General features: G+C 49.2%; 1 protein-coding gene and 1 non-coding gene across 4 annotated transcripts in view; one reads left to right on the top strand and one right to left on the bottom strand.

Moving 5' to 3' along the window:
• Window positions 1-23838, top strand: part of SLC28A1 (solute carrier family 28 member 1) — a 33471-nt gene extending 9633 nt beyond the window's left edge. For all 3 annotated transcript variants that reach the window (XM_059678016.1, XM_059678014.1, XM_059678015.1), the window contains exons 9-18: window positions 6617-6697; window positions 7955-8035; window positions 9687-9812; window positions 14851-14981; window positions 16649-16817; window positions 16942-17139; window positions 21705-21786; window positions 22739-22837; window positions 22967-23078; window positions 23294-23838. In XM_059678016.1, coding sequence (XP_059533999.1) covers window positions 6617-6697; window positions 7955-8035; window positions 9687-9812; window positions 14851-14981; window positions 16649-16817; window positions 16942-17139; window positions 21705-21786; window positions 22739-22837; window positions 22967-23078; window positions 23294-23357 — 1143 coding nt within the window. In that variant the 3' untranslated portion in view covers window positions 23358-23838. The remainder of the gene's footprint in view (window positions 1-6616; window positions 6698-7954; window positions 8036-9686; window positions 9813-14850; window positions 14982-16648; window positions 16818-16941; window positions 17140-21704; window positions 21787-22738; window positions 22838-22966; window positions 23079-23293) is intronic.
• A 1428-nt stretch (window positions 23839-25266) lies between these two features.
• LOC132223174 (small nucleolar RNA SNORA40) lies at window positions 25267-25389 on the bottom strand. Its single transcript, XR_009450412.1, has one exon. It is a non-coding gene; the product is annotated as a small nucleolar RNA SNORA40 (small nucleolar RNA).
• Window positions 25390-27873: the final 2484 nt, after the last annotated feature.

Below are 27873 nucleotides of genomic sequence, written 5' to 3'. Positions count from 1 at the left end.
AGCTGCATCCTTGCTCTTCTCCCTTTCTGGAAGAATGTGCACAGACCTGCAACTTGCATCTCTCCCCTAAGCACCCTTCAGAACCATGAATTCATAGCCCATCAGGCTACGAGGATGCTCAGCGATCTTGGGCCTCCCTTTATACTACAGGGGGTCACCCCAGAGGAGCAGTGACCTGGCCACAGTGGTCCAGCAAGTTGGGGCAGAGCCAGGCCAAGGGCTGGAGGTTTAGGGAGAATATGCAGGGGGTGATTCCGGTGGTGCATGCCCACCAGGTACCATTTGGGGCCACCAGGTACCAGGGGGTCCTGGACCCTGGTCTCTCCGGAAGTCGGAGTGTCTGGTTACAATTTTCTGCATAGGGGGAATGGGAGAGGGAGTAATTGGCAGATGCGATATACAGCCCAGCTCTAGGAATGTAGCCATCCTCTGTAGTCCCGGAACGTAGTCAGTGACGTCATGCCTCCCTTCCAAAGAGCATGCCTAATCGCAGTAGAAACACATTTAAATCATATTCATGGTTGCTAAAGATTTTGAGATTGGATGTTCTGTTAAGAGAGAAAAACCAAGGGAGGGAGGGAAGTTTATCATTAACCAGCTTCAGCATTTTCCTGTCAAACAATAACTGTTTCCTGGCCGCTGTGAGGCCCTATCCTTTGGACAGACTGTCAGTGGATTAGCCAGGGCTTTCTGAGCAAAGATGGGTCAGGCGAGGGAGGACTTCAGACAAATGCTCTTTGGCCACAGAACTCCCTCTCTCACAAGATTCATGAGGCACAAATTTCCCTCCTCCCTGCACTATGCACACACACACATAAACATATACATGCACACATGCATACATGCACATGAACACACACACTTGCCAGGCTTGGGACTTATCCTCAGTGTAGGAGTGGCTTTGTTGCTGAGTCGAATAGAAGACTCAGAAGCTTTCTTTTGGTTCTTTCCATGAATCATGTGGACCTGGTCCAAGGCCCTTGGCCCATGTCAGCCTGGGGAAGTCTTCTCTGGGCTCGCTCAGATTTTTAGAATCCAAGCTGCTTCCAGCTGGGCCACAGTCCAGCTCATCACTCCTCCAGGAAGTGGAGCCCCTGCGGGAGGGTCCTTCAGTCCCCACCGCCCCTGGCCTGGAGTCCAGCACGGTGGAGGTGGCAGCCTGGCTGGATCATTTTGATTAGTCATTCCGCCTTGGCTCTATTTCCCTTCTGGTAACTTTCCACCCACATCATGGCCTCCCCCCAGGGCCCCGCATCCTTCCTGGGTCTGGCTGAGCTGGAGCACACGTCCGCTCATCCCTTCACTAACACTCCGGCCTCTGGAACGTGCACCGCTGCTAAGCTCAGCAGTGCTGCTCACATGGTCTTTCTGAGGAAGCCCTAGGGAAGTGGTTCTCAACCTTCCTAATGCCGTGACCCTTTCATAGAGTTCCTCATGTTGTGGTGACCCCCAATTTCACTGTTACACATTGAACTGTTGTCTAGTATGGGACGGACTGAAGGGGTTGGAGGACGACAAAGCCCCTCCCGTCGGTGGGTCCAGAGGGAGGACAGTTGGTGTCGGGGGAGGCAGGGGCTGCTGGTCAAGAGCTGGTGGTGTGACCTGGGCCTGAGGCCGGGGCGCCGGGGGAGCATGGGGGGGGGGGGGCGGCCGGCTAATGGTTCTTCCTGCTCTCCCTGAAGGACCGGGGGAGCCTTTCCCTTCTGGGGCCCGGCCAAAAGAATTGTCTGTCTCTGTCCCGATTTTCCCCTCGGGAGGCATGCCCTCATCTACCGGGGTTTCTCGGACAATACGTCAACCCAAACCTGAATATAAGGAATTTGATCAGGATGCCCTGGGCGGCCGTATACGATATGATGGACCCGGTAGGCAGTGGTGAGATCGAAAGACCCTGCATCCGGCCACCCCACCTGGAAAGTGGGCCACTCCCGTTCACAGAATTGCTGTAAATCAAAAGCATTAACATCATATCCATAGTCTCCGGCTCTCTTCTTGAAGTCCTGAAAATTCTTAAGAAAACATTGCAGCGGGGAGCACACAGAAGCAGACGACGACTGTCCCATATTGACAACAAACACCAGACAGACAAGTCCCGTGCAACCGAAAGTCACACTTGCCAGATGCCGTGGCCACCGTCGTGGCCACTGGCTGGAGTCAGGAGGTAGTGCTGCGTCCAGCCCTCCCCTCGACTCCCCTGTGAGATCTCACCCAGGCACCTCCTGTCCTTACCTCCTGCAGGATTTTTCAGTAAGTCCTCGCCGTTTGCCCGGTGATGGATGGGAGAGAGCCTCCTGCCCTAGATAGGGGGTCCCTCTCACCCCTGCCGGGTATCTCACTGCGGCCTCCAAATGTTGTGGACCAACATTTGCGAGAATAAGACCACCGACTCCAATTAGGTCTTAAACAGCAAGCGAGGATTTATGGAGCTGGCCAGCGTCTGCCACAGGCCCCTCCTGTAACAGCCCCGAGCTTTGTGCTCGGCGAGCTTTTATTCACAGAAACCACAAACGTCCTTGATTTACAGTTACAAGGGTCTGATCAGGACCTTGACGCGCAGATGTCTGGGAGTGGGAGACTTGGAGTTATGCCTGGTTCCCTATCCTTGACCCCCATCCTTGTTAAAATTTTTTACTGACATTCAACTCATCACAGAACATAATGAAAGCATAGTGATTAATCACAAAAACAATATGTAATTATAGATGTGTTTTCCGATGGTCTTGGGCAACTCCTGTGAAAGGGTCATTTGAGAACCGCTGCCCTAGGGAGAAGGAAGTGTTCTCACCTCCCAGGGGTTGCAGGTGTCTCCCTGATGCAGCCTCTGCAATCCCCAATGGTCAGCAGTGCCACATTTTGAAAAAAAAAAAAAAAAGATAGTAAGTAAGACAAGGACAAAAAATACCCCAAATCAAATAAGGACTGAAAGGTACCATTGGATTGCCCGACTGCTGTGGCTTTGGTTGAGCATCGACCTAGGAACCAAGAAGTCATGGTTCAATTCCCTGGCAGGGCAGGTGCCAGGTTGTGGGGGTCTATCCCCAGTAGAGGGCATGCAGGAGGCAGCTGATTGATGCTGTTTCTCTCTCGTCCATGTTTCTATCTCTCTATGCCTCTTCCGTCCCCCTACCTCTCTAAAATAAATTTTTTAAAAGCATATTTTTTAAAAAGTACCATTGGATTTAGTAATTACCATGTTCAGGGGAGGGACTGGGAGATAACTGGAGGCCAAGTTGGGATGCAAAGGAGGGAGTTGGGACCTCTGAACCAGGAGAGCTCTGAGAGAGTGTGGCACCTGCAGAGGCCTCTGAAGGAGACTTGACAGGCAGGGGCAGGGCGAGGAGTGGATGTGAGGTCGGCAGGAAGTCAGGAGGCATGTCCAGTTTATCTGCTTTTCTGTCAGTTGCTGGGGTTGCAGCAATCAGCCTGAGGCATCTTCTCACTTTGGGTCATTGTAGTTCCTCGCTGCCTGGGGCTGCAGTGCTTGGGCTTGGGGGCTGGGGGTGTAAGGTTTGCTCAGCTCCCTCCAGGGAGAGGAAGCAGCAGGGCTCTGTCCACATGGGTTCAGTCCTGCCTTTGGAATCTGTTTCCCGGTGAGGACATGACATCTGCTCAGAGGTGTGGCTCTCAGAGGGCGGTGTCCAGATCAACAGCCCCAGCAGTGTCTGGAGAGGCCCACTTTGGACGGGTGGCGGGGGCGTGTTCCTCAGAAATTGCATTTCTAATGAATTCTCAGGTGGTGCTGCTGGTCCAGGGACCACACTTTGAGAACCATTTGCTGAGAAGAGCTAGAAGTACTTCTCCCTTGAGTTATGGGTGAACATTGGTACTAGCAGGCACAGCCTGCTCTGAGTTTCCACAAAGCGGTGGTCAGGACTCACTGGGGCAGCTACACCCTGGGCTCAGGCTACCCTTGGAGGGGATGGGTGCTGCCCCCGAAACGGGGAAACGAGGCCCCAGGGCTGGCACAGAGCAGAGCTCCTCAGGGTCACGCAGGGTCTGCGCAAGCTGCTTGGTGGGCAGGGGGTACTCTGTCTCTTGGCAGGTGTGTGACCTTGGGCAGGTAACCAGCATCTCACAGCCTCAGTGTCCCACTTGTGGAGTGAGGTTTCCTGGCTGGGAGGTCCTATTGGCCTCAGGGACCTTGTTTAGTATTAAATGTCCCACCTTAGAAAGATCAGGCCCATCTCTCTTCTCTCCCATGCACCTTCCCTCCCTAGGCAGTCACCATTTAATCCAAAAGACAGCCTCCCTTCCCCCATCGATCCCCATCTCTCAGAGAGAAATGTCTCTGATTGCTGCCCCGAGAAAGCCATTCTGCAGTTGGGTCCAGCGCCCTGGGCACCCTCCTTCCTGGCTCCAGCCTTCTCCGCAGCCCTGCCAACCTGCAGAGCAGTCGCCTCGCATGCTAAATTGGACAAGCTGTCTAGACAGTACGTGCTCCTCCATGCGTTTTACTCCAAGGGTACGGCAGAGTGATGTCAGCACCCCTCGTGCTGAGGGTGTGTCCAGCACCAGGCAGTCACAGGGAGTCACGGGGCAGGAAAGGGTTTATCCAGACAGTGCCCGTGTTCCCTGTCAGGCGACATCCCCCACGGCAGTGACACCGGTGACAGATGCCAAGTGGAGCAGGTCCAGATAAATCCCACAGCCTCCTTGGGAAGGGAAGGAAAACCCCTCATCTTGTCTGGTCTCCAGGGGAGCTGCCCGGGGCAGTCTCTGTTCTCACAGGGCCATTCTGTCATCCCCTGTGCATTTTGAACCAGAGCCTGATTCTGATTGCTCAAGATTCTCTCTTCTTAAAAACAACAACAACCCTTCCTCCACCCCTCTCTGCTTCAGCCCCTCTTCCTTCCCACATAGCAGCTTCTCCGCAGAGCTTTTACCCTGGCTGTTTCTTTCTCCTCCTCCTCCTCCTCCTCCTCCTCCTCCTCCTCCTCCTCCTCCTCCTCCCCCTCCTCCTCCTCCTCCTCCTCCTCTTTTTTAAATCCTCACCCGAGGATATTTTTCCATTGATTTTCAGAGAGAATGGAAGAGAGAGAGAAAGACAGAGAAGTATCGATGTGAGAGAAACACATCAAATGGGCCAGGGAGGTGCCTACAACTGAGGTACGTGCCCTTTACCGGAATCGAACCTGGGACCTTTCAGTCCGCAGGCCGATGCTCTATCCACTGAGCCAAACCGGTTTCGGCTGGGTGAACTGCTTTTAATGTTTTCAATGGTTGTGATATTCCAACTCTCCCACTTGCCATTTTACCATAAGAATGCTCCCGTGTTGTTACCAACTCTGCCCGACTTACTATTTTAAACCTGTTTGGAACAGATCACACATTCCAACAGAACAAAAGGGGATATAGTAAAAAGTGGGTCTCCCTCCCACCCCCCCAACACCCCCACACCCGCCCCCAAGTCACCCAGTTCCCTCTGCAAGGCAGCTGCCATCCCAGGCACTCGCAGATCCTTCTAGTGATATTGCGTGCCCACACAGGAGCGCACACAATGCCACCCACCCTTTTCTACACATAGAGCAGCACCCTGTTCTCCACCTTCCCTTTTTATTTAACGACTCTCTTGGAAATGATTTCAGAGAGAGCTGCCTCGTTCTCGCTTCCCAGCCTTAGTGCTCCACTGTGTGGCCGTACATCAGGTTATGAAACTCCCCCTCCCCCGAGACACATATGCGTTATTGCCTGTCCTGGTGACTAGAAATCAGCCTGCAGTGAGGCAGCCCTGGGGTGGGGCCCTGGGGTGGGGCCCTGGCCAGGAGACGGGGTGATGGATGGGAAAGAAATTTTGGGGGAAGAATTGGTGAGGCTCAGAGTAAGAAAAGAGAAGTGACAAGCTTGGGAATAGGGAGCGAGGTGACAGGAGGAAACGCTGGTTGCAGGTCCATGAGGAGTCTCATTCTGAGCCAGATAAGGGGCTCCTAACTCGGGGCCCACAGCCCAGGAGGGAGGTTGAGGCCAGAGTCATGGGCCAGGGAGTGAGCTCACAGCCAAGGACAGACACTGTGCAAAGAGAGAGAAAGAACACTAGCCGTTTCAGCTCAGCAGATAGAACGTCGCCCTGAAGACCGAAGGGTCCTGGGTGTGATTCCGGACAAGGGCATGGACCTCGGTTGCCGGCTCCTCCCCAGCCCAGGCCCTGGTCGGGGCTCGTGCAGGAGGCAACCCATCAATGTGTTTCTCTCACATCTGTATTTCTCTCTGCCTTTCCCTCTCTCTTCCACTCTCTCTGAAAATCATTGGAAAAAATATCCTCAGGTGAGGATTTAAAAAAAACAAACAGCGAGAGAAAGACATCTTATGCTCGTTTCACAGGCCATAAAAAGTGGTGGACTCTTTCCTGCCTCTCTACCACAACGCAGGCCTCGTCTGTGGTGAGGGGAGGGGGAGGGATAGCTGGGCAGATGGTCAATATTTAGAGGGGACAGACGTGCCTCTGGAGAGGCCACATACGTAATCCTGCGCACTGAATGCAGAGCTGCTGCCCTGACGCTGTCAGGCCTCTGAGAGGTGAGGCCTTGGGTGGAGAGGCTGCCTGGTAGGTCTCCCTGAGGCCCTGCCTGGTCCCAGCCACCCACCTGGCCCTCACCCGGGGCCTCCGCTCTTCCTGCAGGTTCTGCCCATCATTGTCTTCTTCAGCTGTGTCATGTCCATTCTCTACCACCTGGGCCTCATGCAGTGGCTGATCCTGAAGGTGAGTCCCAACACCGTGGCCTGGGCTCTCCCAGAGGCACCTGCTCCGGGGGCTCACACTCTCCCAGAATGCCTTGCTCCCATGGCTCAAACCCTCCCCCAACCCCCTAGCCTTTCTCAAACCTACTGCTAACCAAATATCTTCTCACAGAGTCTGTTGTCATGATACTAGGCAGACATGGCACCACAATCCAGGGTAATCTTTGTGGGAGGGAAGTTTGTAGAATTGAGGGTGCGTTGAGAAGAAATGTTAGAGGGGGGGGGGGGGAAATAATTCATACCAAAAAATCTTGTGAGACTGGAGCAGGGGCCACATTGGCCAGACTTAGCTGGTGTAGATGCCAAATCCTGTGCTTATGTTCATAATATCTGCTGCACAAAATCAGGATGCAGGAGACAGCATTGCACCAGGCCAGAGATTATGAGTTTTTAGCTGATTGAGCTCAGAATAAACCAATACCATCAGGTGACTGCCGGGAATGCAGAAACCGCCTGCGGTTATGTTAAGAGTTCACAGAGTGTGTCATAAGGGAGGCAAGGACGCCTCAATTTGGAGAATGTGTTTAACCAAGGGGCTATGACAAACTGAACCATCAGAGAGAGTGCAGGACCGAACATACACTCCACGGACTGGCTGGAGGAGGTAGGGATGATGGGCCTGGGAAAGAGAAGGCCCGGGTGGAGGAGGTTGAGGATAGGATAGCTGTCTCCAAACATGGAGGGAAGGGGCAGTTTAGGAGGTACCAGCAGTGAGGAGAAATTCCAGAGAAGCAGATTTCATCTTGATTGAAAGGAAGAACTTTCTAATATAGCGTTTCCAAAGCCTTATTCACGAAACTCTGGTTCCATAGCAGCTTAATAAATGATACTAGGTAAAGGGATCCCACAGTAAAATGGTTTTGTGGTTTGTTTTTTTTGATGCTAACAAATTTAAACAAGTCTTGTGCGGGACTTGTCAGAGCCTTTACTGAGCTAATATGTAGTAGTTATCTCCAAGGTGTGTGTGTGTGTGTGTGTGTGTGTGTGTATGTGTGTGTGTACAGAAATTCTCAAATATATTTGACCAAGGAATCCTTTTTTCATGGATGGTAAGTCCCCATCAATGGAGGTTTGGAAGGGGAAGATGAATGGACCTTTTGGAGGAAATGTAGGGGAGGGGGCTCCTGCGTGGGTTGGGAGTTGGAAGGAAGCCTCGTAAGGTAACTCCCGACTCTCTCTGCCTCTGGGACTTGCTGATGCCAGCCCTGCTTGCTCCTAGATTGCCTGGCTGATGCAGGTCACCATGCGCACCACCGCCCCTGAGACCCTGAGTGTGGCTGGAAACATCTTTGTGAGCCAGGTGGGTCCTGCACCTCCTGCTGTCATGCCTGTCAGCAGCCTCCCCATGGAGACCAGCTGTTCTGGGTCCCTGGAGCTCTGATTTAGTCAGTAGAAGAGCCATTGAACCTTCTCCCGGCGTCACCAAAGACGGCTGCCTCAGGGATGCACATCTGGGTCATGCCAGGGAGGATGCTATCTGGCACCTCCTACTCCTCTGGGCCTAGGCTGCCTTCATCAGCTTAGAGACTCACAAATCCTAGAGATGGAATCTAACTTTCCCCTTTTGTACACGAGGAAACCGAGGCTCAAGGGTAGGAATGACTGGCTAAGATCCAACAAGATAAGCCAGGACTTAGAATCCCATTGTTTTTAGTTCCTGACCAGGGTTCTTTCTACTACAACCTTTCGTCTTTCTTTTCCCCTTCCTCTTTCTGAAAATGTATTTTTCATAGTAAGTGTGACTCTGAAGGCACGGTTAGTCCTGAGTCCCTCCCTTTCAGAAGGCCTGACCCTCCTGAGGGCGAGTCTCTGCAGACCATTCCAGGATCCAGGCCCATCTGTCACCAAAAGACATACTTGCCTTTCTTTCTGGCAACCCCCAGGCTTCACTGAAAGCTCAGCCTGGCCGGCATGATTCAGTGGTTTAAGCATCAACCTGTGAACCAGGAGGTCACATTTCAATTCCCAGCCAGGACACATGCCCAGTTTGTGGACTCGATCCCAAGTGTGGGACGTGCAGGAGGCAGCCAATCAATGATTCTCTCTCATCATTGATGTCTCTCTCTCTCTCTCTCTCTCTCTCTCTCTCTCTCTCCCCCTCTCTCTCTCCCTCCCTCCCTCTCCCTCTCCCTCTCCTCCTCCCTTTCCCTTTCTCTCTGAAATCAATAAAAGGGTAATATGCAAATTGACCCTATCAGCAGAACAACCAGAACAACTGCTGGACCAGTCACTCTGGGGCGCACTGACCACCTCTTGGTCCCTTTCCCCAGCCAGCAGGCTCCAATCGCATGCTGGCCACCTGTGGCAGGGGCGGGGCTGGCGAGTGGGTGGGAAAAGCTGACCTCTTGGTCCCTTCCCCCAGCCGTCAGGCACCATCACCTGATGGCGAATAGGGAACCGGGGTGAGGGGTGGGGGTGGCAGTGGGGGGCGGGACCGGCTGCGGGCAGCTGGGGAAGATGGCCCTGATCACAGGTCAGGCCTAGGGACTGTACCTGTACATGAATTTCATGCACCGGGCCTCTAGTATATTTTAAAAAAACAAAAAGTTTAGACCCAAGTTACATCTGCTCCTGGCCCTTTGCATGAAAAGAGGTCATTCTTTGAACCTCCCTTATCCTCTATTTGCTCTCCTGAAAAAAGGGCATGATGTCTTCCTTTTCAGAAGGTTGTGAGTAATAACTGTGAGGTGCTTGGACATGGTAGGAGCTCGACACAGGAGTATTATCAGGCCAAGTGGCAGGGCTGGGGGTCCTTGTACAGAGCCAGGCCAACACGGATGTTCAAAGCGATTCAGTCAAGTACAGACCACAGCCTTCACCCCACCTGCTGTCTCTTCCCCTGGGACGCCCAGCACTCACTGGGAGCTGCCCACTCCAGTGGGGAGGGAACTCCCCAGGTTCCTGTGCTGGCCCGGCCAGTTCTGTTTGTCTGATACCTTTCCTGCTTGCAGACCGAAGCTCCTCTGCTGATCCGGCCCTACTTGGAGGACATGACGCTCTCTGAAATCCACGTTGTCATGACCGGAGGCTATGCCACCATTGCCGGCTCCCTGCTGGGTGCCTACATCTCCTTTGGGGTATGAACACACTCCTGAAAGGGAGTGTAATTTGCTGTCAGCTTTAAAATACTTTCCCTTGATCCAGTTAGAAATATCGGGATACAGAAATATTTTCACAAGTGGTCAAATATGCAAAATTCTATTATTATTTGCAATAGAAGAACAAAACAAAACAAGAAACGACCTAAATGTCAAGCAGTGAGGGGATGAGTTGGGTGAATTTATCCATACAATGCCATGCCACAAGCCCCTAGAGCAGCGGTTCTCAACCTGTGGGTCGCGACCCCTTTGGCGGTCAAACAACCCTTTCACAGGGGTCGCCTAAGACCATCCTGCATATCAGATATTTACATGACGACTCATAACAGTAGCAACATTACAGTTATGAAGTAGCAACGAAAATAATTGTATGGTTGGGTCACAACATGAGCAACTGTATTTAAAGGGCCAGAAGGCTGAGAACCACTGCCCTAGAGAGAGGTGGGCCGTGGTCTGCCTTTCACTGTCCCTGATGCTGTGTATGTATGCGTCGAGGGATGACAGAATGACCCCCACTGTCCTCTCCTCTGGTCCCAAATTCCACCTCTCATCTCTGTCCTTGGGGGTGGCCAAGGGACAAGCCAGACTGCCCCTCAGCACTGTCTCCCTCAGGGCACTGGGCTGCACCAGTCAGCTCAGCCCCACACCCCACAGAGCCTGGGCAGAGAGGTGGCTCTGTGACCTCAAGAAGTTCTCTTGTCTTTGTCTTCCGGCCTGGCACCCTCCCATCTAGAATTTTCGAGGTCACCTGCTTCACACTGAGGCTTAGAGAAAGTCCATCAGAGCTGTTGCACCCCCCACCCACTCCACCTCCAATTGATTTAGGAAGGTGTTTGATATTTCAAAACTGGAAACTCGAAACTGTCTCCGAAGCTTTTTTTCATGGTGGCGTATTAGGGGCGGGAATGCCATAATATTTTCAGGACTTAGGGCCTTTGACTGTCTTAACCTGGTTCTCGGTCTTGCAGCCAGTTAAAAGAATGGTCTTCTTTCTTCTGCATCCATGTGGCTGCCCTTACTTCAGGCTAGAATCCTGGAAGAACTCTGTCCCTTTTCTACAACCTGCCTTACAACTCATCCTGCTCTCCTTCCCCTTCTCGGGCAGGAGTCCAGGGCGGCCCCAGGCAGCAGGGGCCTGGGTGCCCACTTGCCTGTAGCTCTACAGAATGTGCAGAGGCTGCCAGGACCAGCCAGATGACCAGGGCCTCCATTCACAGCCTATATCTGGCAGCCCCCAGGCTACCGCCCAGCTGGCCCAGGTGAAAAGCACCTACTAGAGAAGTCTGGGATCAGAGAAGCTCTCTTCTGCCCCCACCTGGCTCCTGGCCGCCACTGCAGCAGCCTCGGACCTCCCACAGCCCTGCGTTCTTCCCACCCTCTCCCCTCTCCTTTCACTCCCTCCTCCAGGCACTTCCTCACTGTATCCCTGCTCTGCCCTCAGCCTCTGACTTACAGGAAGATCCCTCTTGTTCTCTCCTCCTTTCTCATTGTTGCTCAGCTTCTGGGCCCCTCTGCCCTGCACCTTCCTATTGCTAATACCTGGATATTTCTAGGCCCGCATTGTCCAACCCAGTAGCCATGAAGCCACACATGGCTGGCTGTGGAGCACTTGAAGGGGGGCTGGTCTGAAATGAGATCTGCCCTGAGACTTAGTATGGAAAAAGTCCATGTGTCGTATTAATAGGTTTAATATTGATGACATGGGTGGGGGGATAATATTTGGGATAGAGTGGGTTAAATAAAATGTATTATTAAAATTAATTTTACCTGTTTCTTTTTAATTGGCTACTAGAAGCTTTCAAGTCAAAGATGTGGTTCTCACTGTATTTGCCTTGGACAGTGCTGATCTAGACCTTCTCTCCGGTCTGGGACCCTACGGTTACTTGACTGAATTCTTTCATGGTGGCCTGCACATGGTACATCTCCCTCTTCACCATACTTTCCAAAACTCTAAAGCAGGCACCCACTCTCTTCACTAATCCTGGGAACCGGTCTCTCTACCCACCCCTCTGGTTCAGGAGCCACCGCGAGAGGAGATTAAGATGTGTGCCAGGAGCTGTGGACACGGCCGGGCAGGGTGACACTGAGGAGCGGGCGGTGCCACTGATGACCCTTAGTCAGTTGTGCAAGAGTTGGGCACAGGTCAGCGGGGTCCGGAGTGAAGCCAAGTGAGCATCCACTACTTAGTTTTAACACCTGTAAAATGGGCGAGATTACTGCCACCGCATAGCAGCTTAAGAATTAAATGCGATATCATGCAATTTGCATGATATTGAAGACATGGTAGTTACTTCGCTGACATAGTAGGGTCAGAAATACCTCCTCCTGAAACAGGGCAGCGTCATGCTCTGTAGTTGTCTAGATGTATTTTCTTTCTCAGTAAAGATCTTTCTTAAAAAATATATTTTTATTGATTCCAGAGAGGAAGGGAGAGGGAGGGAGTGATAAAAACATCAATGATGAGAGCGAACCATTGATTGGCTGCCTCCTGCACGCCCCCTACTGGGGATCAAGCCTGCAACCCAGGCATGTGTCCTTGGTCGGAATCGAACCCGGGACCCTTCAATCCCCTGGCCGACACTCTAGCCACTGAGCCAGGGCCTCAGTAAAGATCTTTTTGAAAATTCAAATGGAGAGCTCATGCCCTGTATCCCTCTCTGACCTGGGCCTTGGGGGTTGGAACAGAAGGCATTCCTGACCGGGTATCTGGGATGTCATGGCCCTGAGAAGCAGCTGGCCTGGCGGGGGCCGGGGGTGCGGGGGGGGGAGCGTGTATGGGCTGGCCCAGTGGCCCACGGAGCCCGGCCTGGGCAGGACTCACCCCTTTTCAAGATGAGCAGGACATGTCCAGCTGGGGACTTTGAGGCTGTGGCCACGACTGCCTCATAGCATTGCAGCTTAAATTTACCTCCCCTCCTTCTTGTCCTTTTTATTTAAAATTTAAGAACTGCAGCCCTAGCCGGTTTGGCTCAGCAGATAGAGCATCACCTGCCGACTTAAGGGTCCCCGGTTCGATTCCGGTCAAGGGCATGTACCTCGGTTCCAGGCTCTGGTGTTAGGCAACCAATTGATGTGTCTCTTTCACATCAATATTTCCCTCTCTCTTTGTCTCTCCCCCTTCCTTCCACTCTCTAAAAAAATAATAAAATAAAATTTAAGAACTGCAGTTGACTTATTATAAAACTTCAAAAGAAGTCTATTTTACTTTTCTGTTTATAAACGCAATATATATCCTTGTGAAATTTTCAAAACACACAAAAAAGCAGAAAGAAAAGAAAATCACCCTTGGCTTTCCAGGGGCAGCGAAAACTGGTTGGCACTGTGGTGTCTTTCTTTCTGGTCTTACAGCTCCAGAGCCTGCTTTCCCGCATCATTGAGGTTATGCTCTATCTGCAATTCTGTGGTCATTTCCCCTGTGACTGTGAAGCTGTGGTAACCATTGTTTTCTATGGCAGCTTGACAATGCTTAGCCACTCCCCATTGTTATGTGCTTGGCTTGGCTCTAATTTCCCCATTTGGTAAACAACACGGTGGAAGAGAACAGGGAAGCAGAGGGGTTGGGGCCACCACAAGGATAGAAATCCAGGAAGGGACAGTCCTGGGGCTCAGGTGGCTCTGCCATCTTGCTGGGAAGGGTTTCGAAGCATGGCTCCAGAGACATCAGGACCCAGGGCCAAAGGGTGGCTGTGGTGGGAGGTAGATTTCCTGAGAAGAGCTCTCCAACCCAGGAGTGGGTGTGATGGGCTCCCTTAAAGAGGTGAATATTCAAGAAGCGATCTTGCCGCCCTAACCGGTTTGGCTCAGTAGATAGAGTGTCGGCTTGCGGACTGAAGGGTCCCAGGTTTGATTCTGGTCAAGGGCATGTACCTTGGTTGCGGCACATCCCTAGTAGGGGGTATGCAGGAAGCAGCTGATTGATGTTTCTAACTCTCTACCCCTCTCCCTTCCTCTCTGTAAAAAAATCAATAAAATATATATATATTTTTAAAAAGTGATCTTGCCTTAACCAGTTTGGCTCAGTGGATAGAGCATTGGCCTGAAGATTGAAGAGTCCCAGGTTCAATTCCGGTCAAAGATACATACCCAGGTTTCGGGCTCGATCCCCAGTAGGGGGCGTGCAGAAGGCAGCCGATCAATGATTCTTTCTCATCATTGATGTTTTTATCTCCCCCTCCCTCTCCCTTCCTCTCTCAAATCAATAAAAATATATTAAGAAGAGATCTTATAAAGGGAGGACATTCCTACAGACCGAGGTTGAATTAGGTCACCTCTTGGGTCCATTTCAACTCTCAAGTTCTGTGAACTTTGTCTGAAACCATCACAAACCTCTCCACCAGTGGCCAACCTGTCCTTGTATTAATGGTCAAAGGGAGACAGCCCAGAAGAGAAGGATGAACTTTGAACTTTGATCCAAAAGGCCTGATGGGTTCTAATTCTTTGTCTTCCTCTATATTAGGCAAGTCAGACTTAATCCTTTGGGGACTCAGTTTCCTTCTTTATAAAATGGGGTAACACTACAGTTGTCTCTTGAACAGCATGAGTTTGAACAGTCTGGACCCACTTTTACAGGGATATTATTCATTAAGTACTATATTTTCCCTTTTTCATGATTTTCTTTTCTCTATTATAAGGATAGAACATACAAAATATGTGTTAATTGGCTGGTATTGGTAAGGCTTCTAGTCAACAGCAGGTTATGAGTAGTTAACTTTTGGAGGAGCCAGAAGTTATATGCAGATTTTTGACTATTTTTGACTGGTGTTCGGTGTCCCTGACCCCTGCTTTCTCAAGGGTCAACTGTACTCATCCGCCTGACTTACAGACACTCTGGGGGAAATATGAGCTCTGTACTATAGCCTGGGGCCCGCTGCACATAAAAGGAATTATAATGGACAAAGATGGCAGCAGTTCTGACAATAATGACAGCCCAGTGGGGCTGAGTACAGTGGCCCCTGCTGCCCTGGGCCGCCCTGCTTGGCCCCCACGTCCTCCTGTAACCCCCAACTCCCTCTTGCAGATCGACGCCGCCTCTTTGATTGCTGCCTCTGTGATGGCTGCCCCGTGCGCGTTGGCCCTCTCCAAGCTGGTCTACCCGGAGGTGGAGGAGTCCAGGTTCAGGAACGAGGAAGGAGTGCAGCTAAGCTCCGGGTGAGCACAGCAGGACTCATGCTGGTGGGGAGGTGGGGACAGGAGCAGAGGCAGGAGACAGCAGTGGGTCCCGTGTTCTCTGCCCTTCCACCAAGCCCAGGCTCACCTCTTGCCTTAAACTGCCCTCTTGGTGGCTTCGCTTAGAAAAACGCGAACTCTGCTGAAACCGGTTTGGCTCAGTGGATAGAGCGTCGGCCTGCGGACTGAAGGGTCCCAGGTTCGATTCCGGTCAAGGGCATGTGCCTGGGTTGCGGGCACATCCCCAGTGGGAGATGTGCAGGAGGAGGCTGATCGATGTTTCTGGCTCTCTATCTCTCTCCCTTCCTCTCTGTAAAAAATCAATAAAATATATTAAAAAAAGAAAGAAAAAAAAGAAAAACGCGAACTCCAGTTCTTGCATCTTAATTTCCATCTTGGAACAGCAGGAAACAATGGGCTGGTCAAAGCATGGGAGGGTGGCCTGGGTCTTGTGTGGTGAGGAGGGTCTTGCCACCTTCTCCACAAACCTTGAGCTCTGACCACCAGTGTGTCAATCACATATTCACTTACTGAGCGCTGTCCCGGATCTCACTCACCTCCTAACATCTCTTCATCATGCTCTTAACAGCTGCCGAGTAACATCTATCCTTTAAAAATGTTGAAAAGGGTCCTAACCAGTTTGGCACGGTGGATAGAGCGTTGGCCTACAGACTGAAGGGTCCTGGCTTCTATTCTGGTCAAGGGCACATACCCAGGTTGTGGGCTCGATCCCCAGCAGGGGGCCTGCAGGAGGCAGCCAATCAATGATTGTTTTTCATCACTGATGTTTCTATCTCTCTCTCCCTCTCCCTTCCTCTCTGAAATCCATCAAAATATATTTTAAAAAATAAATAAAAATCTTGAAAAGATATCACTTTTGACAAATGAGCGTGGGGATACAGTATGCTCACAACGCCCTGAAGGTCGAGAGCAGCGCTGCCTTATAGAAATATGATCTAGAATTTTCTGGTCGCTGTCTTTTAAAAAGTAAAAAGAAGCAGGAGAGTTTAATAAAATACTTTATTAACCCAATATATCCAAAATATTATCTTCTCAACATTTTTATAAAATGATTTGTTTTCATATTGAATTTTTTGGTACTAAATCTCTAAAAACCTAGTGTGTGATTTCCATTTACCACACACCTCAGCTCTGAGCAATCTCCTTTCAAGTGCTCCGAAGCCACATGTGGCTCGTGGCTCCTGTCGTGGGCTGCTTTGCCCTGGAAACCTGGGTCTCCTCCTGGTGCTGGGACCAGCCCTTCTCTCTGTGTGTGTCAAAGGGAAAAAACAAGGACCTTCGGCTCTGAACTACATTGCCCAGGGTTCTTCTCTGACCCCATAGGACAGTGATGGCGAACCTATGACACGCGTGTCAGAGGTGACACGCGAACTCAGTTTTTTGGTTGATTTTTCTTTGTTAAATGGCATTTAAATATATAAAATAAATATCAAAAATATAAGTTTTTGTTTTACTATGGTTGCAAAGATCAAAAAATTTCTATATGTGACACGGCACCAGAGTTAAGTTAGGGTTTTTCAAAATGCTGACACGCCGAGCTCAAAAGGTTCGCCGTCACTGCCATAGGATGAGAGGCCTCGCTGTGTGCGGGGTCAGGCCAATAAGATGACTCTTGATCCCAACAACAGAGATGCTCAGAACATCTTAGAAGCCGCCAGCAGCGGGGCCGCCATCTCTGTGAACGTCATTGCCAACATCGTGGCCAACCTGATCGCCTTCCTGGCCGTGCTGGACTTCATCAATGCTACCTTCTCCTGGCTGGGGCACATGGTGAACATCCAGGGGCTCAGCTTTCAGGTACAGCCCCAGCCGACCCGCACGGCCTGGGGAGGGGGCAGTCCTGGGCCGTGGGTGGTGGTGGACATTCAGCAGAGCCCAGGCCAGCCCGGGTCCCAGCAGCTCCCCTCGCCTTGTGTCTCAGCTCATCTGCTCCTACATCCTGCGGCCGGTGGCTTTCTTAATGGGAGTGGCCTGGGAGGACTGCCCGGTGGTGTCCGAGCTGCTGGGGATCAAGCTGTTTCTGAATGAGTTTGTGGCCTATGAGAAGCTCTCCAAGTACAAGAACCGCCGCCTTACTGGGGTTGAGGAGTGGATCGGAGGCGAGAAGCAGTGGATCTCCGTGAGTGTCCGGTCCCCTCCCTGAGGCAGGAGCATGACCCAGCTGCTCTTCCTGGTCCTGGGCCTGCGTTCCACCTCCCACATCCTACTGCCCTGGGCCCAAGATGGCTTCGGGCCTCACGGCCATCACCTTGGGTCCTCAGGAGGCGGAGGTGCGGGGAAGGGGCATTGTGGGAGATGTGGGAGATCTGGCCGTAGATGGGCTACCATCCTGTGCGGCCTTGGGCCAGCCGCTGCTCCTTGCCTCTCTAGAAAAACTGGTGTAACACCTGCTATATCTACCCCGAAGGAATAGGAATGAGCCTCCAGCGAGCCCTGAGGGTAAAGTAGGGAGACCTTACCACTACAGCCGCTGTCAGTGCATTGCATTCAGTTCAGGGGTTGGCTCTTTCTGTTAAAATTTATTTTTAAAACTATAAAAGCTATGAAATGAACCTTTGTAAAAGAATTCAAGCTCCATGTAACATCATCAGGAATGAAAAGTTACCAATCTCACACCAGCCTAAAATAATAGCTATTGTTGTATACAGTTTCTTCTCTTCTTTTAAAGATAATTTGTATAGTTTTCATTTTAGTATTCAAACTCTATTGTAGCCAGCTTTTCTCACCTACTATTATGACATAAGCATCATTTAAAAAGTATACTATATATATTTTTGTATTGATTTCAGAGAGGAAGGGAGAGAGATAGAGAGAGATAGAAACATCAATGATGAGAGAGAATCACTGATTGTTACCTCCTGCACATCTCCTACTGGGGATTGAGCCTATAACCCGGGCATGTGCCCTGACCAGAAATCAAACCATGACCTCCTGGTTCATAGGTTAACACTCAACCACTGAGCCACACCGACTGGGCTAAGCTTCATTTTTTTAAAAAAAAAAATATTTTTTATTGATTCAGAGAGGAAGGGAGAGGGAGAGAGAGATAGAAACATCAATGATGAGAGAGAATCATGGATCAGCTGCCTCCTGCACACCCACCACTTGGAATCAAGCCCACAACCCAGGCATGTGCCCTTGACTGGAATTGAGTTAGGGACCCTTCAGTCCACAGGCCGACGCTCTATCCACTGAGCCAAACCAGCTAGGGCTAAGCTTCATTTTTGATATCTGTATTCTCACACATTACACATATCAAAAATGATATTGATTTATCATCAGTTAAGGTGAATTCCGTTATTTGGCAATCATGCACAATGCTGAAGGGGATAGGTTTGTTTACAGAACTTTTCCCTGCTCTCGGATCATTCCCTCAGGAGCTTTTCCAGATGTGGGATGACTCAGTCAAAGGGCGTGAGTCCTGTGGTTGCTGCCAGTAACTTTCCCAAAGGGTTGTAGCAACTGAAATCACCCCCAGCTGTGCCTGTGAGCAATGCCTTCACCACACACTGAACAGCACTGAGTCGCCCCTTAAAAAAAGAAGTTCTAGTTGAATGGGCAAATAATAGCTCATGGTGTTCATTTATGTTTCTTGGGTTATTAGGAACTTTTAACATGAAATATTCTTTTTGTCTTTTAATTGTAAAGGAATGTACTCTTTCTAAAAAAACTTTATATGGAGTAAAAGCACAGTTTCCCTCTCACTCCTTGTCCTCAACTCCTCTCTCACTCTCTTCTGTAGAGATAGTGGATGGTACATTCCTTCAGGACCATTTTAAAAAATCCTTACCCGAAGATATGTTTATTGATTTTTTGAGAGGGAAAGGGAGGGAGAGAAACGTCGATGTGAGAGAGAAACATTGATCTGTTACCCCCACACACACACTCCCCCTGACCAGGGATCGAACCGCTGCTCCTTGCCTCTCTAGAAAAACTGGTGTAACACCTGCTATATCTACCCCGAAGGAATAGGTATGAGCCTCCAGCGAGCCCTGAGGGTGAAGTAGGGAGACCTTACCACTACAGCCGCTGTCAGTACATTGCATTCAGTTTTGCAATGTGTATGCAAAACTTTTGGTGTATGGTAAGTATGTACCCTGGTCGGGAATCAAACCCACAACCTTTTGGTGTATGGGACGATGCTCCAACCAACTGAGCCACCCAGCCAGAGCAGGGTCATTTTTTCATGAACTTCATTCCTTCAGCAAGTATTTGTTGAGACTTCTGAGGTGCCATGCATTCTGTGAGGTACCAGGAATAGAAAGGGGAGACAGACAGATCCTGGTGTCATGGAACTTACATCTAGTGAAGGACACAGGTAAAACAAAAGGAAGCAAAAGAATAAAAAACAAAATAACGACAATTCATGGTTTTATGAAGGAGACACCAGGAGGAAATGGGGGAGAGAGGAAGGTCTTTATTGGCTGGTCAGGAAAGGACTCTCTGCAATATGGAATTTAGGCCAAGACTTGGAGGGAGGAGAGGGGGCCAGGAGAAGCTGGGCAGAGCATTCCCGGGAAAGAGGGAAGTGCAAAGGCCCTGAGGTTGAAAAGCACTTGTTTAGAGAACTGAGAGGAGAGAGTGCAGGTAGAGAAGGTGGTAATTATAAAAGACAGTGGCACAGGCCAAGGAGCAGTAGGATATTACTGACAATTTGACATTTCACATTTTAAGAGTACTTGGGCTGCTATATGGAGGGTGACTATAGGTGAGCAAGCAGGATGCAGGAGTCTTAATATTTATTATTTTTTTAAGTCTGTTTTTTTTAAAAGTATATATGAATATATATATATATATATATATATATATATATATATATATATATTGATTGATTGATTTCAAAGAGGAAGGGGAAGGGAGAGAGAGATAAAAACATCAATGATGAGAGAGAATCATTGATAGGCTGTCTCCTGCACTCCCCCTACTGGGGATCAAGCCCGCAACCCTGGGCATGTGCCCTTGATCAGAATCGAACCCGGAACCCTTCAGTCTACAGGCGGACACTCTATTCACTGAGTCAAACCAGCCAGGGCAGTAATGGCGAACCTATGACATGCATGTCAGAGGTGACACGTGAACTCATTTTTTTTGGCTGATTTTTCTTTGTTAAATGGCATTTAAATATATCAAATAAATATCAAAAATATAAGTCTTTGTTTTACTATGGTTGCAAATATCAAAAAATTTCTATATGTGACACGGCACCAGAGTTAAGTTAGGGTTTTTCAAAATGCTGACATGCCGAGTTCAAAAGGTTCGCCATCACTGACTGCTAGGGCTATATTTTTTATATTAATTTTAATAAACTCTTTATGGTATAAAGACATTAACCGTTTTCTGTTACATTGTCTACATATATTTGCCTCCCCCCCCCCACTTTATTTTGTATTCAGTGATTTTTCTTTTATCACACATTTTACACCAAATCTTTTCCTTTGGGATTTCTTCTAGTATTTCTACACTTAGACAGTTCTCTCCATTCCAGAAATATGTAAGTCTTAAATTTCTGGAACAGCATGGTGTTGTTAAAAGCATGAGCTTTGAAGGCAGAACTGAGTTCAAAATCTGACACAGCCGCGTTCTTGCTGTGTGAACTTCCTCAGTTACCTAACCACTCTGAGGCTCGGCTTTCCCCTCTCCAAAATGAGAGTAATAACACTACATTGTAACTATAATAATTATCCTATATTTTGCATTATTTGCTGTTTAAAATATCAATATTTATCTACTTCAATGATCTAGAATTTATTTTTTTATACGATATGAAGTATGGGTCTAAGCCAATCCCTGTCCCCTCCTCTCAAATTGTTGCATTTTGACTCAAAACACCTCTTTCCGGAAAATAAAGTAACTGTGCAGAGCAAAAGAGAAGAATTACTTTGCTTAAACTTGTACTGTGTGCCTGGTATTTCCCATAGATGGTACGATCCTTGCAATAGCCCTTCCAAGCTGGTACTGTCTTCCCCACCCTCCAGACGGAGAAACGAAAACATAAAGAGGCTATTGACTTGCTCAACCTGATCATACCTGGGGACAAGCCTGGAACCCAAGTTGGTTGGGTTCCACGTCCCTCATTCTCTTCACGAGGCCACAATCCCTCCACACTCAGAGTTCTCAGCAGAAGAGTCCACAGGAGTCAGGAGTGCAAGGCTGTAGAGTGTTGGGAAGGGGCCAGTCGCCCAAGTGCCCCCTGGGTGCAGAGCTTGGTAGGACTGAGCCTGCCTGAATCACATCCAGAAGGGCTGGTGATTAAGCTGAGCAGAGCAAAGGGCACCTGAGGTGGTGCAGCTTGACCTGACTTAGAGGTGGGTGTGCAAGGCCTGGCGGGGCAGCACCGAGTGTTCCCAAGGTCAAAGACACAGAACAGCCCAGCAGGTGTAACTCAGTGGCTGAGCATCCACCTATGAACTAGGAGGTCGAGGTTCCATTCCTGGTAGGGGCACCTGCCAGGGTTATGGGCTCAGTCCCCAGTGTAGGGTGTACAGGAGGCAGCCAATCAATGATTCTCTCTCACCATTGACGTTTTTATCTCTCTGTCTCCCTTCCTCTTTGAAATCAATAAAAATATATCTTAAAAAAACACACAGAGCAAGTGGGTGATGTGAAGGCCAGGGAGCCGGGTGGTGTAGGGTGCTCCCATCCCGTCTGAGGGAGCCCCTCCTCACTCATCCTCTGTAATTCCAGGTCCGAGCAGAAATCCTCACGACATACGCCCTGTGTGGATTTGCCAACCTCAGCTCCATTGGCATCATGCTGGGAGGCCTGGGTGAGTCTTGGGGGGGCATCCCGGGCGTCCTGGACTGTCGGGGATCTGGGCTCTAGTCCTGGCTATGAAACAACTTCCTGGGGACCTGTAGGCCTCAGTTCCCCGCCTTTGTCTAAGGTGAGGCCTGAATGAGATGGCCATGGAGGTTCCTCCCAGCCCAGGAATTCCATGATTTCTTGGCTTCTGGGTGCGGCCCAGGCTGAGCCTGGCTCTGGGATCTGGGGAGGGACCAGAAGCACGGTGCTGGTCTCTCCCCTGAGACCCTGGCCTGCCATTTCCCACTCCCAGTGGACAGGCAGGCCTTGGGCACCCAGGGAGGCAGGCTCTGCCCAGCTCTCAGCTCCCTGCAGAAACCCCTTCCTTCCACTCTTCGCAGTACCCAGGGAGGCAGGCTCTGCCCAGCTCTCAGCTCTCTGCAGAAACCCCTTCCTTCCACTCTTCGCAGTACCCAGGGAGGCAGGCTCTGCCCAGCTCTCAGCTCCCTGCAGAAACCCCTTCCTTCCACTCTTCGCAGTACCCAGGGAGGCAGGCTCTGCCCAGCTCTCAGCTCCCTGCAGAAACCCCTTCCTTCCACTCTTCGCGGTCCCCCTGCCTGGGCTTGTAACCACCCCATTTTACCGAGGAGGACACTGATTCGTGGAGAAGTGAAGTGACAGCCTAAGTCACACAGCTGGCCAATGGCTAGGCCTGTATTTAATCCCAGGTCCACCTGACTCCAGACTCAGGTTCTTTTCCTACATCTGCCTCTGGTGATGTGTGTGGAGAGGTGTGGGGTGCTACCTAGTGGCCCAAGTCAGGCCAAGGACTCCCAAACTCAGCCAGTGTCAGGAGGACAGTGTCCATCCCTGGCCACCTAGAAGAGAAAGGGGAGTCAGCAGATGCAGCAGCGGTGCAGAGCGTGGGCAGAGAAGCCCTCGGCATCCTGGCCCTGAGCATTCCTGTCCCCTTGCAGCCTCCATGGTCCCCCAACGGAAGAGCGACTTCTCCCAGATCGTGCTGCGGGCACTCTTCACAGGGGCCTGCGTATCCCTGATGAACGCCTGTGTGGCAGGTGAGTCCCTGCCTGGCAGAGCCCTGATTTCTCGCTGGGCTGGGCACTGGGGCTCTGGACTCTTCGGAAGTCCCTGAGGGTGGGAAGTGAGGGGATAGACCCTGCTTGCCATCTGCTTTCTCTGCACAGGGATCCTCTATGTGCCCAGGGAGGCCGAGGTCAACTGTACGAGCCTCCTGAACACCACCCTCAGCAGCACCAGCTTTGATGTGTACCAGTGCTGCCGCAAGGCCTTTCAGAGGTGAGGGCCAGGGGATGCCATGGGCACCTGGGCAAGGAATAGAAAGGTCATGGCCATGGTTGATGTGGCCAGAGGAGGAGGAAGTGGGGCTTGAGGACCAAATTTGGGGAAGAAAGATGGACCAGAGACATGGAGCAACTTTTCCAGGGTTGCACAGCCTGTAGGGGCCAGCAGAGCCAGTGCTGGGGGTCAGACAAGCTTTTGCTTTCTTTCAGCCCCAGCCCGGAGTTCAGCCTGGACAACTGCTGCCGATTTTACAACAACACAATCTGTCCATAGTGGGGCAGCATGACTCGGTGCCTTCTGGGGGCTGTTCTTCCCCAGGAGGCAGCTGACCCCACCTTTCCCTCGCCAGGCCTGTCCTCGGGGAAGCCCACTGGGAGGGAGCGGTGGCGTGAGTGGGCGGTCTGCCTTCTCTGTTCTCCCCTCCACATCCAACAGCACCTTGGTCTTTTTAGTCCATTCCTACCATGGATCTCTCCCACGCACCCTTTCCTTCTCTTATGGCCTCTCGCCCCTGGCATCTAGGCCCCCTTTTCCCTTTTCTCCGGCACTTGGGGCTTCCTGAGGCTTACCCCTGACCATGGTTTCTCCTGAAGGCCCCTTCCCCTACTTCCACAGACTCCCCACTGCCTTCCTTCATTGCACTTACCAAACTGGGGTCCCGTGGAACACTCCCACAAGGTGTCCAGAACTTCCATGGTCCACTAGGTTTGGGAAACACTAGGCTAAATAAAGTTAGACAGGTTTTTTTTTTTAATTTTTTTATTGCTTAAAGTATTACAAGGAGTTATTATATATGTCTCCTTTTTTTTCCTCCCCTTGACCTTCTCCTAGCCTCCCATACCCCTGGTGTCTTGTGTCCATTAGTTATGCTTATATGCATGCATACAAGTCCTTCAGTTAATCTCTTACCCACCCCCACAACCCTCCCCGGGCTTCCTTCTGTAGTTTGACAGTCTGTTAGATGCTGCTCTGCCTCTGTATCGATTTTTGTTTATCAGTTTGTAATGGTCTTAATTATCCATAAATGAATGAGATCATGTGGTATTTTTCTTTCATTGACTGGCTTATTTCACTTAGCGTAATGCTCTCCAGTTCCATCCATGCTGTTGCAAATGGTAAGAATTCCTTCTTTTTTACAGCAGCATAGTATTCCATCGTGTAGATGTACCACAGTTTTCTAATCCATTCACCTGCTGATGGGCACTTAGGCTGTTTCCAGATCTTAGCTATAGTGAATTGTGCTGCTATGAACATAGGGGTGCATATATCCTTTCTGATTGGTGTTTCTGATTTCTTGGGATATATTCCTAGAAGTGGGATCACTGGGTCAAATGGGAGTTCCATTTTTAACTTTATTTTATTTTATTTTATTATTTTTTTTATTGCTTAAAGTATTACAAAGAGTATTACATATGTCTCCTTTTTGGTTTTTTCCCCGCCCTTGACAATCCCCTGGCCGCCCCTGCCCCCCAGTGTCTTGTGTCCATTGGTTATGCTTCATTTTTAACTTTTTGAGGAAACTCCATACTGTCTTCCATAGTGGCTGCACCAGTCTGCATTCCCACCAGCAGTGCAAGAGGGTTCCTTTTTCTCCACATCCTCTCCAGCACTGTCAGAATGGCACCTCATTATTGTTTTGATTTGCATCTCTTGGATGATTAGTGACTTTGAACATGTTTTCATATGTCTCAAGGCTTTCTGAATGTCCTCTTTTGAAAAGTATCTATTTAGGTCCTTTGCCCATTTTTTTTTTTCTTTAAATTTTTTTTTTATTTCAGAGAGGAAGGAAGATGGAGATGTAGAAACATCACTGATGAGAATATTGATCAACTGCCTTCAGTACACCCCACAATGGGCATGTGCCCTGACTGGGAATCAAACCATGACCTCCTGGTTCATAGGTCAACACTCAACCACTGAGCCATGCCGGCCATGCTACAGACTTCACAGTCAGATAACTGTGAAGTAGATGGTGTTGTTAACCCAAATAGGGGTCACAATGAGAAGGTATTAGATCAGCAATTTTCAATCTTTTTCATCTCATGACCCACAAACACTACCAATATTCTGTGGCACACCAAAAAATATTTTTTTTTTTTGCAGATTTAACAAAAAAATATAATTTTGATTCATTCACACCAGATGATTATTGTTGTGTTGACTGTAGTCATTTTTTTTAAATCATGTTCCTTCTTTTATGTATCAAAACTCATACTGAGCAATGAGTTCTGGGTTGCAAGAGGCTTTATTTTTAGCACCTGTATGCAGTTTTTGTCCACAAATTACAAAAACAAACACAAGTGCTATCCTTTGCCCATTTTTTGATTGGATTATTTATCTTCCTTTTGTTAAGTTGTATGAGTTCCCTATAAATGATGGAGATTAAAGCCTTATCGGTGATAACATTGGCAAATATGTTCTCCCATGCGATGGACTTTCTTGTTGTTTTGTTGATGGTTTCTTTTGCTGTGCAGAAGCTTTTTATTTTGATGTAGTCCCATTTGTTTATTTTCTCTTTAGTTTCCAATGCCCTAGGAGCTGTATCGGTGAAGAAATTGCTTCGGCTTATGTCTGAGATTTTGTTGCCTTTGGATTCCTCTAGTATTTTTATGGTTTCCCGTCTTACATTTAAGTCCTTTATCCATTTTGAGTTTTTGTGTATGGTGTAAGTTGGTGGTCTAGTTTCATTTTTTTGCATGTATCTGTCCAATTTTCCCAACACCATTTATTGAAGAGACTGTCTTGACTCCATTATATGTTCTTGCCTCCTTTGTCAAATATTAATTGAGCATATTGGTTTGGGTCGATTTCTGGGCTCTCTATTCTATTCCATTGATCTATATGTCTGTTCTTGTGCTAGTATCAGGCAGTTTTGAGAACAGTGGCTTTGTAATACAGCTTGATATCTGGTATGGAAATCCCACCTACTTTGTTCTTCTTTCTCAGTATCGCTGCACTATTCAGGGTCTTTTTTTATTCCATATGAATTTTTGGAGAGTTCATTCTAGGTCTGTGAAATATGCTGTTGGTATTTTAATGGGAAGTGTGTTGAATTTATAGATTGTTTTGGGTATTATGGACATTTTAATGATGTTGATTCTACCAATCCATGAACATGGTATGTTCTTCCATCTGTTTATGTCTTCCTCTATCTCTTTTTTCAACGTCCTGTAGTTTTCTGAGTAGAGGTCTTTTATCTCTTTGGTTAAGTTTATTCCTAGGTAGCTTAATTATTTTGGTGCGATGGTAAATGGGATTGCTTTTTTAGTCTCTCTTTCTTCACATTCACTATTGGTGTATAGAAATGCCATAGATTTCTTGGCGTTAATTTTGTATCCTGCTACATTGCTGAATACATTTATTAAGTCTAATAGTTTTTTGATGGAGTCTTTAGGGTTTTTTATGTACAATATCATGCCATCTGTGAATAAGGACAGTATTACTTCTTTTCCAATTTGGATACCTTTTATTTCTTCTTCTTGTCTAATCGCAATGGTTAATACTTCCAGTACTATGTCGAACAGGAGTGGTGAGAGTGGGCATCCCTGTCTTGTTCCTGTTCTTAGGGGAAATGGTTTTAGTTTTTGTCCACTGAGTATGATGTTGGCTGTGGGTTTGTCATATATGGCTTTTATTATGTTGAGGTATGATCCTTCTATTCCCACCTTGCTGAGAGTTTTTATCAAAAATGGGTGTTGGATTTTGTCAAATGCTTTTTCTGCATCAATTGATATGACTATGTGTTTTTTTTCTTTCAATTTGTTTATGTGATGTATCACGTTTATTGATTTGCGGATATTATACCATCCTTGCATCCCTGGGATAAATCCTACTTGGTCATGGTGTATGATCTTTCTGATGTACTGCTGGATCCGATTTGCTAAAATTTTGTTGAGGATTTTGGCATCTATGTTCATCATCAGCACTCACCTGCTCAGTCCCAGTCCGCCAGGTGCTGCTTCTGCTCCCTCAGTGTCAGTGTTTTACTGGACAACATTGGCTTTGCTCCTTGCAAGCCCCACAGGCTAGCCTGGGGTCCCTGACCTTAGGGTCGAAGTGCTTCCACTTAGCTCTGTATAGTGGCGTCTGGGCCTGATTCTCATACCCCATGGCCAGATCCTTGCCTTGCTCTCTGCAGTCCCCCACTTTGCCCCTATCCTTCCCCAACTCCCCTCGGGCCGTCACGGGACATCCTGCTGATGTGGACTGCGCAGCTGTCTCCCAGCATTGGACCCTGGTCCCTTTCCTGCATGATTGTGGGGTCATGAGCTGCCTACGGGCCCCCTGCCCTCCTTCCCTGGACTCCCTGCTCACTCAGCACATGGCTGGTGTCATTCCCAGAAGTCTATAAGCCCCGGGAAGACAGGGCTCAGTACCCAGTACCTCTCACAGTACCCAGCCCAGTGCTGGGCCCAGGAAATGTGCTGGGTAAATGCTCGTGGAATTGAATCACACCTTCTCTCAGAGCCAACAGCGTATGCACCATCATAGGAGACGGAGTGTAATGTGGTGTTACAGGGAATCGAATTGTGTCCCCCCAAAAATATGTCCAAATCCTAACCTCGGTACCTGTGAATGTGAATTCACTTGGAAATAGGGTCTTACAGGTGCAGTTAAGCTAAGTATTGCAGGATGAGATTATCCTGAATGTAGGGTGAGCCCAAAATCCAACAATTTCTAAGAGAAGGGAGAGGGCGATTTGAGACAGGCACCGAGCATACAATGAAGGCCATGAAGAGATGGAAGCAGAGACTGGAGTCATCCGCTCAAAGGCATAACTCCACGTGGG

The sequence above is a fragment of the Myotis daubentonii genome, chromosome 21 (assembly GCF_963259705.1).
Source record: "Myotis daubentonii chromosome 21, mMyoDau2.1, whole genome shotgun sequence".
Classification (NCBI taxonomy): domain Eukaryota; kingdom Metazoa; phylum Chordata; class Mammalia; order Chiroptera; family Vespertilionidae; genus Myotis; species Myotis daubentonii.
This window is presented reverse-complemented; position numbering and strand designations above follow the sequence as displayed.